This window comes from Asparagus officinalis, unplaced genomic scaffold (assembly GCF_001876935.1).
Source record: "Asparagus officinalis unplaced genomic scaffold, Aspof.V1 AsparagusV1_Un312, whole genome shotgun sequence".
NCBI classification, from domain to species: Eukaryota; Viridiplantae; Streptophyta; class Magnoliopsida; order Asparagales; family Asparagaceae; genus Asparagus; species Asparagus officinalis.
Genome location: NW_017972577.1, coordinates 237740 through 249998, shown reverse-complemented (window position 1 = coordinate 249998; position 12259 = coordinate 237740). Strand labels below are relative to the sequence as shown.

General features: G+C 36.8%; 2 protein-coding genes across 2 annotated transcripts in view; one reads left to right on the top strand and one right to left on the bottom strand.

The window, feature by feature from the left end:
* LOC109827592 (probable pectinesterase/pectinesterase inhibitor 51) overlaps window positions 1-3973 on the top strand; it is a 4743-nt gene extending 770 nt beyond the window's left edge. The window contains 5 exon segments of the mRNA XM_020394601.1: window positions 1-5; window positions 7-97; window positions 611-694; window positions 697-898; window positions 3100-3973. The exon segment at window positions 1-5 is cut by the window's left edge and continues 311 nt beyond it. Of these exon segments, the coding sequence (XP_020250190.1) occupies window positions 1-5; window positions 7-97; window positions 611-694; window positions 697-898; window positions 3100-3740 (1023 nt within the window). The 3' untranslated portion in view covers window positions 3741-3973.
* A 5251-nt stretch (window positions 3974-9224) lies between these two features.
* The window catches only part of LOC109827594 (probable pectinesterase/pectinesterase inhibitor 51), a 4541-nt gene continuing 1506 nt past the window's right edge, over window positions 9225-12259 (bottom strand). Inside the window, 3 exon segments of the mRNA XM_020394602.1 lie at window positions 9225-9863; window positions 9865-9919; window positions 11971-12259. The exon segment at window positions 11971-12259 is cut by the window's right edge and continues 25 nt beyond it. Coding sequence (XP_020250191.1) covers window positions 9308-9863; window positions 9865-9919; window positions 11971-12259 — 900 coding nt within the window. The 3' untranslated portion in view covers window positions 9225-9307.

The following is a 12259-nucleotide window of genomic DNA, read 5'->3' as shown; positions in this document are numbered from 1 at the left end:
TCGAACGGTTGAGGATGCGCGAGCGTGGAGCAGTGCGGCGCTGCTTTATCAGTATGATTGTTGGTCGGCGCTTAAGTACGTTAACGGTACTCAACAGGTAATTTGTTCTCTAATTGTCAGTTTTATTTTCTTTATTATTTTTAAAGGAATTGGTGAACTTTGTAGAGAGGCCCTTGGTAGTTTGTCCTTTTGCAGTTTAATATTTAGACTGCGAAACATGTGACCCTCCCGTGGACCGTCTCGATCTTCTGGTCAAAATGTCGCTGGAAGAAAATTGATCCATCGATATAAATGAAAATAAAGACATAGGGGAGCACATAAGTAATATCATTGTACTCTCGGGTATAAGTAACATGGTAATTTCGAGAATATAAGCATCAGCGTACTAAAATAATGAGTAGCTTATTTCCCCTTAAAAGGATCGTAGGTTAGAAATTCCTTTTATTTTTTTTCTCCTCATGGCACATAGATCTTTTTTTGTTTTTGCGCCTTTTCTGATGTTTAGTATGCTATCATAATTGCCATCATGTCATAGACAACCATGATTCATCTCGAGTATCAAAAACTAGGGAATACCAATAATGGATCTTTATCGTCATTTATTGCACAGGTGGCGGAAGCAATGACATTCCTAGTCTACTTGCAAAACCTGACCAGCAACGCCCTCTCCATGGTCACCGCCCTCCAGCGCTACGGCCCCNGGTCGACGCGGCTCCGGCCCAAAAACCGGACCGGTTCGTGATATACATAAAGGAGGGGGTTTACGAGGAGACGGTCAGAGTATCTTTTGAGAAGACCAATTTGGTGTTTTTGGGAGACGGGATGGGGAAGACTGTTATCACCGGGAATTTAAGTGCGGACGCTGTCGGCGTGTCCACTTACAACACCGCGACTGTTGGTGAGGACATCACTTTGCTTTTTACCCCTTTTGCAACCTTTTTATTTGCGTACATCAGTTCAGAATTCCGTCGTATTCCTATTTTAAACCTGCGCTTATTCTATTTAGACCTGTTTGGTTCAATAGAGGGTAGGAATAAGATTAGTAATCCTATTTTTTTTTATGGATTCCAACCTAATCTATAAAAAATTTCTAGACAAGTTTGTAGTTTTGTGGAATCCTATTTTTTTTTGCATTCTATGTTTGTTTCACCCAATGGAAAAATAGAATCTCACATTTATAGAAACCCTACAATTCCTAATATCTAGTTTGGTTCAGAATGATAATTTTTAGGGATCAACACTGTAATAACGGCTAGTTCCACCAAAAGCTCCACCTGAAAGCCAAAACCCCAAGCAACAGACAAAAACAAGATCAAGCTCAACAAATGTGTTCAACAAACCCAAGTGAAGGACCTGCACAAGCTCAAAATCCTGCTGGCAGCTCAAAACCGAAAGGCAAGGAGCTACACAAGCTCGAAATAACAGCCAAAACCCCACAAAGCCAAGGAGCTACACAAGCTCAAAACAAAACAGCAACAAATCCATAGGCAAGAAGCTACACAAGCTCCACATAACAGCCAAACCCCACAAAGCCAATGAGCTACACAAGCTCAAAATAGAACAACAACAAACCCAAGCAACAGGTGCTGCACAAGCACCATAGCAACAGAGCACCAAAGTCATAGCCAGCAGGATGTGCTCAACTTTGAGCTTCAAAACCGACAGCATTAAAACCAAGCAACAGAGCAACATAGCCAAAGGAACTGAGCAACAGAATGTAAAAGCCGACATCAGTAAACCCAAGCAACAGAGCTCCTTTACCTGAGCTCAACAAAAGGCATTCATTGCTGATTATTCATTTGAACCACACTTATCAAGCTTTCAATCATTTGTAGTCGAATATCCCAATATCATAAAATGTTTATTCAAGAAACAGACAGAAACGTGAATTCCCTCCTTACCTGATAATCAAAATCAAACAAAATAATTGCATTATTATCAGCTAAAATGCAAGTAAGTGTGGTCCCCGAGGAAAACCCAAAAGAGATTCGCTATTTTTTGATATCAGAGACAAAATTCAATAATAAAACTACAAATGAAACAAAATTAGGAACCAAAGGCCATAACCACTCATGCAACCTTAATTTGATCAACTGCAGCTTGTTTTGTCCTAAATTAGTAACAATTTTCAACAATTTTCCCAGTATCATATTTCTAGCTGGGTTTTTCCTAAATCTAAAGACACAAAAAGATCTATAAATCGCTAGATCCAAGAAAAAGCACAAAAATAGGAAGAAGGGAAAACAAAAGATGATGAAGATGAGATCATACTCTTTCCTGAGCGGGAAATCTCGCATCCGCCAATCCAATCGTCGCCACGGCGACGCTGATCGAAGCACCGCCGCCTCCGTTGCTGCTTCCAGCGCCATTTCCCGTCATTTTTGCCCCCAATCTCTCTTCACATCCTCCGCCTCTCGCCGAGAGATGGCCTCAGATCCCTCGAATCGACAGCGAAAAAAGCTCGGACCCGAAACTGGAGGCAGAGATTCAGCGGCGGAGAAGAGAAGCGAAGAAGAGGCACGAAGAAGAGAGAGCTGAGGCGGGAGAAGAACAGCGGGAGAGAGCTGAGGCGGAAGATTAGGAATCGGAATAAGAAAGAGGAGCGTTGTCAGCTTTTTGGCCCAATTCCTCTCAAACGGATAGGATTTGGGTTTCCACAAATATGCACTGTTTTGAGTACTTTATAGATTAGCAAATCTGTAAATTTTTTTTGAACCAAACTTAAGATTAGGATTCATTTGGAATCCTTTAATTACGAAATTGCCACTGTCAGGTTCAAATACCATTCCTATTCTATAAAATTGGTGAAACAAACAGGCCCTTTGTAGAATAGGATTTTGATAAAGCATATGTTAAGATTTGAAATGTTGTAACGTTGATATGTGGGAGAGTTTCGCATGAGAACTTTCGAATTTTGATGGCTTCAGAGTATAGAAGCGCTGCTAAAAATAGTTGAGGGTATGTAGGTGTCAGTAGGATAAATTATTGGGTATTTACCTAATGAAAACTCCTAATTCTAAATCACGAAAAGAGATCACTACTTCTCTTGCTACCTCCACCGGCACCTTCGTCTGACGTTCCCATTCGTTATCGAAACAGGTGTCTCCGGCGACGGCTTCATGGCGAGCAACCTAACCATAACCAACACGGCCCCCGATGCCCACCAAGCCGTCGCCTTCCTCTCCGACAGCGACGCGCTCTGTCCGTCGAATTCCGTCGCAGTTCATCGGCCACCAAGACACCCTCTACGCCCCTGCCGCATCTCCGGCACAGTCGACTTCATCTTCGGTAACTCCGCCGCCATCTTCGAAGACTGCCTCATCCTCGTCGTCCCCCGCCAACTCAGCCCCGAAAAAGGCGAAACCAACACGGTCTCAGCCCACGGCCGAACGGACCCGGCCCAATCCACCGGGTTTGTTTTCAGCAAGTGTGTCGTGAACGCGAGCGGTGAGTACTGGAAGTATTACGATCAGAAGCCGGCGAACCATAGGAATTATTTGGGGAGGCCCTGGAAGGAGTACTCGAGGACCGTGTTTGTCGAGTGTTACTTGGAGAAGATTGTTAGGAGCGAAGGGTGGCTGCCTTGGATGGGTGACTTTGCACTTAGCACCCTGTATTACGGGGAATTTAAGAGCGGGGGTCCTGGGGCTAATGTGAGCGGGAGAGTGAGCTGGAGCAGTCAGATACCTGCTGAGCATGTGAATGTGTATTCTGTTCAAAACTTTATACAGTTGGGATGAGGGAGATGAGTGCATATTTCGGGCTAACTTACAGGAAATTGCTATAAAATAATGGATTGGATTGGTTTAGGTGAGGGAGTTTGAAATGAAATCTAATTAGATTGAATTTTCTTGTAATGATCTGATTTTAGTTACTGTTATTCTCCTTACGAGTATGTGCAGGTGATCTGTTTTAACTAGAGTAACTCTTACCCTTTACAACTTGGGCTAGGATGATTGGATTCGTTGGATAATTTCTCTTTACAAACTATTTATTCATCTGTTTTTTTTCTCCTATTCGATCGATCAGTTGGATATATTATTGGATTCATAATTATTTACATATATAAATCTATACGAAGAAGTCAAACGTGTATATGGACAGCTCTGTTTTGATTAATGTGATTGAAAGTTGTCAGTTTACCCTAGTTATCATTTCAAATAATATTATTATCTGTCTACATATCAGAATTTCATTTCATTTTATAATATTAATCAATTCCTAATTTTTGGACACAAAAATATTTGAAAATTTGGAATTAGCGCAATTCCACTTGGATTTTAGTACTTTAGAAAATCAAAAAATGATGTCATTTCTAATCCAATTGCCCGTCTTCACTCCGACTGCTCACTTAAAAATCATAAAGTTTCAAAATTTTACAAAAACAATTTCTGAATTAAAGAATGACAAAAAAAATCTTTAAAAGTTTCAAAATTACAAATATTCCCTTAAAATCCAAAAATTACAAATCATACTTCCTTTAAAAAGACGAGTTCGGAAAAATCTTTTCAGGGTCAATATTACCCTTAATTTTTTTTTTGAATATTACATTGTTATCCAAATCTATTTTAATTATCCTATCTTCTTTGAATTGGTAATTAAATAATTTATCATATTCATAATAATATTTAACATGTTATTCGATAAAGGAGATACGTTTGATATAATTCAAATCCTTTACTTATTTCAGTTCGTAGAGAAATCTAAAAAAACATATGCCAGGCAGCAACTAAAAATATTTAGACTTTGTAAAAAATATCCTCTAAGTTTTTTAAATTACAAAAACACCCCTGCAAAATTCAAAATTTTATTAAAACAAATTGAAAATTATAAATTTTACTTATTTCAATTTAGTGAGAAATCTAGAAAACATATCTTAGCTAGAACTAAATGTTTTTTTTTTGACTTTGGAGAAAATAAATTGTAAGTTTTGAAAATTACAAAAACACCACTAAAAATTTAAAATTTGTACAAAACACCTTGAAAATTTCAAACCTATAAAGATGCTAAAAACCTACAAATAAGACAAAAAAGCCAAAAATTTATGGAATTTGTAATAAACACTCTAAACTTTTTACAAATTGTAAATTAAAACCCTCAAACTTATAAAATTATAAAATGTTGATAATTTCCAACTTAACAGTACATTGAAAATATAGGAATTGTAAATATCTCCTACATAATTTATAATTTATAGTAAACATCCTTAAAGTTTTAAAAATTACAAACAAAAACTTAAAATTTAAATTGTACAAAAGAAACACCCTCAGAATTGCAAACTCATTAGTAAATTGAAAACAAATGAATTATAAATAGTCTGGAAACAATTTACAATATGTAGAAATGACCTATAAGTTTAAAAATTATAAAAACCCGTAAAATTCATAATTTAAAAAAAATATCATTAGAATTTCTAACCTATAGACACTAAAATGAATATATAAACTTACTAACAACCCCTAAAAAATTAAAAATTCACAAAAAATATCATACTCCCTTCAAAAGTATAGGTTTAGGAAATACTTTTCATGGTCAATATTAGTCATAACTTTTTTAAAAAGAACATAACTAATTGAAAATCTATTAAATTTGAATTTATAAAAAACACCTTAAAGTTTAGTACATTGCAAATTACCCCTTCAAAGTTTAAAAATTTTTAATGATTTTTTTCAATTATAGATGTTATATCTTTGTTAAGTTCTGTATATGTATCCAATTTTAGCAGATATCGATATGAATTTACCTTATCAAGATATTCGTATGCGTATTTGTATACGAAATGGGTAAGCATATATGGATATGCTAAGTATCATTATCCGAGACGTATACGGACCAAATGCACCTTTAATCACCAACATCAAAATATGTATGTATCGTGAGTTTTGGAATACATTTTATTTGTGTAAAAGGACCCTCTCTGCACATGCTCTACCTACACGTTAATGTGCATCGCTCTTCATTCATGAGACACAAAAATGTATCGTGAAGTTTGACAAGTCATAACTTTTGTTGTAGTGCCGCTCTTATGCTGATTGTTCCGTTTAGGTGGGTTAATACAATTACATCATCTCAGTGGGCCCCTCATTTAAAATAATTTTTATAGAAGAAATTTTTTAAATAAACTCATTCATAAATTTAATCCCAAAAACTGACCCTATCCCACGTTTATTTTAGAAATCGACTCAGTTTCTGGCCACATCAGATTCGTGATTAGAAACCAGGTTGTTTTAAAAAAAAATCACGATCCTAATAAGTTAGGGTTGCTAACCCCGACTAATTAGTTGAGTTTTAGCAGTAGCGGGCACAAACATGCAGGTGAGGAATATGGTTAAGCAGCAAATTAGTTAGGGTTTAGAACCACGACAAAATTTATCTAGGTTCGGAACCCCAACCTTTTTAGCAGGGAGTCATTTCAACCTCTTATCATTAGTGCTAATTATAAAATTTTCTAGTTCAAGTAGATAAACCTTATGTTAGACCCTAAGGGGGGGGGGGGGGTGATTAGGGTCTTATGCTAATCTAATCCGATTAAATGCCAATTAAAACTTATTAACAAGTTATCCTAGCAAGTATGAAATATAACAATGTATATGAGCTAGGATAAGTAATATGAACAACAAAGAGATATATCCTATGTGATGAAAATGTATATATGCAAGGATATATAAACAACACAAGGGTAAAATAAACAATCTACACAAGTGATAGGGTAATATGATGAGCAATACACAAAGGCGATATAAGATATGAAAACAAGAATAAGAATGCCAATGCAATCACAAACACACGATATGATCACGGAGTTCGGACCTTCCGTCCTACGTCTCCGCTCCCCACTCCCGGGGAGAATTCCACTATCACAACCGGGTTTTCTACGTTCACCCGAACAACGTTTACACCTCACAATACAATCACTATGCAATCACACCTTACACACTAAGTGTTGGTCCTAGCCCGTGTCCTCCTCCTCAAGTGCTCGGTTACAACCTTTCCCTAGGCACGTCAACCGACGTCACTCCTCTTGGATTTGACCCCGTCTCTCACCACACACTTCTCTCGGTGTACAAGTGTATTACAAGTGAATCCTCACAATAAGCACAATATAATAAATGATTGTTCTCTCTAACAAGGTAAGAACTCAATTAAGCTCACTCTCAATGTCACAAACCCACAACCCTAAATTATACTATGAATGTAAATACAATAAGCTCAAAGGTTGTGTGTGAACAAAGAGATATAAATCAAAACTAAACTCAATGTAGTTCTAGCTTAATAACAATGATAATCAAATATATAAAAAAGCTAGAAATAGAGTTTAGAAAACTTCTCAATAGATCAAGAGATGAAGAGAGAATAGTTGGATGCCCAAACACCAATAGATGATCTCCTCAAGCTCTTGTGAAATTGATTCCTCAAAACAAACTCTCAATTTGCTTAAAAGCTTTTTAAACACACTTAAACCAAACTAAAACCCTTGTTAAAAACTTTCTTAAACTTGTTTAAAAACTCTCATTAGATCATAGGAGAGCTGAAGGCAATGGGGTATTTATACCCTCTCAAAACTCAGCTAAAAACCCAAACAAAAAGACAAAACAGCCCCAAGGCAACGGTCAAAAAACTAGCCGTTGGAAGATGAAGGAACACTCGTCGATCGACCGGAAAATTCGTCGGTCGACCGAAAATTTTCATCGGTCGACCGGACCGGTCGACCGACAGGCTTTCTGTCGCCCAGTGAACTTTTGACCTCAGGTTCGGTCGACCGGTACGGTCGACCGAAATCTGATACATGAAAATCTGTATAGCTGATTTTAAAATCCTGTTTAAAAATATCAAATAAATTCTAAAAAATGTAAAACTTTGGGGAATGATTGTAGACATGATAATAAACATGCTACAGCAACTGGTTATCAGAAAGGACCTCCCAAATGAAAAATATCATCATTTTACAAAATAGTTCAAAAACATGAAAACCTGAAAATTGATATTTTGATATTTTGACTTAAACAACATTTTAAAACTTTATGAAATGATTGTATAGACTTGATAAAAGATATAATATGTTGTTATGAAGTCTATAACCTAGAAATACAATATTTTCATAAAATTGCATATTCTATATATAACTATATATATACATAGAAACCAAATACGTGTGTGTATATGATATTGAGCTTAGAGTATCTAACACACATAATATAAAACCTAAACTAAATATACCAAAGCTTGATCTTGATCTTCAATAGGCTTGACTTGATATATTTGCGGATGAAGCTTGAACTTGATCTTTAACTTGAATTGCAAGGCTTCACCGACATTCCGCCAACCTCCTTTGGATATGATCGTTGAAGCTCTATTCCATCCATCCTCCAACAACGTTGTTTGTCTACAATAAATAAGAAAACACAAATACTAGACAAACAACATTAGTGGTAAATTGTTTGTTAAACATCATCAAAACAAGAAGGCCAACACCTTAGTGGGTGGCTTTTGTCTAGTGGCATATGAAGGGGGTTAGGCGTGCAAAGCTGAGTTAGGTCCCCATCAATCACCATTATAATTATAATGTTAATTAAGAGCAAAAGCAAAGAGTGACTAGTGACTTTTTAATTATAGATGTTATATCTTTGTTAAGTTCAAAGGTTATTATATTGACAACCATCTTAATGGAAGACCCCCTCTCCTTATGGTTGGGCAACCCAGCCAAAATTGGTCGCGGTTGGCAACCCCGACCATTTTTTGTCAGGGTTGGCAACCACGATCATTTTGGTCGTGGTTTTCACCCCTAACCCGTCTGCGGTGGTAATTAGGCGACTAATTAGTCGGGGTGGCCAACCCCGACTAATTAGGATCGCGATTTTTTTAAAACGATTCAGTTTCTGGCCACGATGCTAACGTTGCAAGAAACTGGGTCGATTTCTGTAATAAACTTAAGATAGGGTTGAATTTTGGAATAGAAGTTAGGAATAATGAGTTTATTTCAAAAAATTTCTCATATTTTTATATTACTTAGATAACTAATATCATTTATATGTGTTACTAAATGACGAGATTTGAATGGTAAGTTATAAATATTCCCTACAATCAAGCATGTGTAGATCGGATCTCTAGCCTTGGCGGGATCCCCATTCTCTAACCGAAGCATTGAGCCCACCGAAGGTGAAAAAACAAAATAATAAAAATAACGACTGAATCTATCAAATAAGCAGAAATTTTGGGCTGAAAACTGTCCGGCAATGAAAACTGAATTATTTTGATGACCAAAATACTTCTCAAAGAATTTGTTTCTTTATCTCCACACTTTCTGTCTTCATTCCAACTGAATGAAATTCTGAACAGAATACACATTCAAATGCTCAGCAGGTATCTGACTACTCCAGTTCACTCTCCCGCTCACATTCCCCCCAGGCCCCGTACTATTAAATTCCCCATAAAACAGGGTGCTAAGCGCAAAGTCACCAATCCAATTCAGCCACCCTTCACTCCTAATAATCTTTTCTATATAACAGTCGATAAACACGGTCCTCGAGTACTCTTTCCAGGGCCTCCCCAAATAATTCCTATGGTTCGCCGGCTTCTGATCATAGTACTTCCAGTACTCACCGCTCGCGTTCACGACACAGTTATAGAGCACGAACCCGGTTGACTGCGCGGGGTCCGTTCGTCCGTGGGCCGTGACGGTGTTCGTCTCCCCCTGATCGGGGTTGAGCTGGCGGGGGACGATGAGGATGAGGGAGTCCTGGAAGAATGAGGCCGAGCCGCCGAAGATGAAGTCGACCGTGCCGGATATGACGCAGGATTTGTAGAGCTGGCGGAGGGAGTTGGGGTAGAGGGTGTCTTGGTGGCCGGTGAACTCGACGAACTCGGCCGGCCGTGTTGCTTATCGTTAGGTTTGTTGCTATGAATCCGTCGCCTAGTACTCCTGTTGAGGGTGAGAAAATGGGTGAGAGTTCTCAAATTAAGTGTCTCGTCGAGGTTCTAGATAGAATTTTTTTTGGACGCTATTTGTCAGAAAACAAATAAATATTTTCTTCCCATGAGGGTAAACTGAGTCAAATTTTTTCACTCAAGAGCCTAAACGCAACAATAGAATAAAGGGGTTCTATCAACAATTAATCCCGATGAGTAAAGGAAATGGTACCTAGATGCACCATTGCATTGCATATAGAATCAAGGGAATAATATATGAATACAATCTCGTAGGAATGTATCAGCACAATAACATGTTACTTTGATACAAGGGGCTGTTTGGTTGGGGCAAATAATAGAAAAGAAAAAAGAAAAGCTATTTATAGAAAACCTATTTATTTTAATAGCCTCTTTTCTTTTGTTTGGTTCACAGCCTAAAACTAGAAATAGATGGGGTGAGATGAGCTATCACCATCTTATTGGATGATATTACTCAATTTTAGAAAACTTATCTCTTGGGTTTTCTTAAGGAAATTGGACGAAACTATCTTTTGATGGTTTCATGCCTTAATTTTCTTTTCTTTGATTTCTAAGAAATTAGACAAACAGGCCCTAAGTGATATAAGAAAAGCTATTTATAGAAAACATATTTCTTTTAATAGCCTCTTTTCTTTTGATTGGTTCACATCTTAAAACTAGAAATAGAGATGAGATGAGTTATCACCATCTTATTGGATGATATAACTCAATTTTAAAAAACTTATTTCATGGATTTTTCTTAAGGAAATTGGTCGAAACAATCTTTCGATGGTTTCCACTCTTAATTTTCTTTTCTTTGGTTTCTAATAAACTATAACCAATAATCAGGCCCTAAGTGATTGGTGTCCCTCCTTGTAATAATTATAACGTTTATGTTCTTTTATGCTTTCAAAAATGATGCCTAGATGCACTATTTTTGTTGCATGTGGAAGTGAGAGAATGATATATGAAACCAGACTGATACGATTGCAGAAGTACATATATATAATGACTTGTTACTCTGAGAGTCTGAGTTGAAGTCACTCAGGGTTTGAAAAGAGAGGATTCAAATACAGTTAGGGTTTGTTAAATTAGTTTTCCCAATTAAGATCACCAATTTTTTCTCTTAAATGTTGAAATTTTATGATACTTTCAATATCCATTATAGATACATAAAATCGATCATATAGAAAATACAATCACTGCAACCAATATATTTTATCATTGCAATCATCAATATTGTAATATTGAAGTCACCAATTTAAAACACTATACTAAACACATATTGCCGATTTTCTTAGGGGGTGTTTCGTTCAATTTCTATAAATTATAGTAAATGTTTTCCACCCAAAATATGATTTCCTTGTATTTCTTAAAAAAAATCATAGGAAAAATTTTGAGAAGTCAAAAAGTAACAATTTTTTTTTTATACTTTGCTTGGTTGGTTCAAAACAAAAAAATGTCTCATAACTTTATAGAAAATGGGTATGAGACGAGTTTTGTTGATTAAATAAAGAAGGTGTCAGATTTCCTGTTGATTTCATCTCATTTTGAGAGGAAATTGTTTTTTGTAAAATTTGATAGTTTTTGATATTTTATAGAAAATATTTCTATAAATTTTTTGTTGAACCAAACACAATTTACAGAAATGTATAGAAAACTTTTAATTATAAAATTGTCATTGTCAGATATTTTGAGAAAAGTTTTCTCAAAAAATGTGCAACCAAACAACCCCTTACTCTCATTATGATTATATTCTTAAAAAAGAGTGCTGCTACGGGGACCCAAAATATAGGACCAAGGGAGAGGACAGGTGAGGTGTCCCCTCCCTATTGCATAATGAGTTGGTCATGCCAACTCATGCCAACTCATTATGCAATAGGGAGGGGACACCTCACCTGTCCCCTTCCTTGGTCCCATATTTTGGGTCCTTAAATCATTTTCCCTTAAAAAAACCTTCTAAATTCCGTCTTATTTTTTTATAATTTAACTCAAATTCTGTACTAAAAGGAGAATAAATGAACCAAATAAACCAGTATCTCGTACCTACAGTAGCCGTGTTGTAAGTAGACACGCCAACCATCCCCGCGTTAAGATTCCCCGTAATGACGGTTTTGCCCATGCCATCTCCCAAAAACACCACATTAGTCTTCTCAAACCCCACCCTCACAATTTCCTCATAAACCCCTTCTTTTATATAAATTACAAACATGTTCCTCCCGTGAACCGGCGCCGACTCAACCGCCTGCTGAATCTCCGAGTAATCGCACCCATCCGCACAAACCGTAACATTCGGGACCAAATTCGACGGCACCGTGAGCTTGGACCCGATACT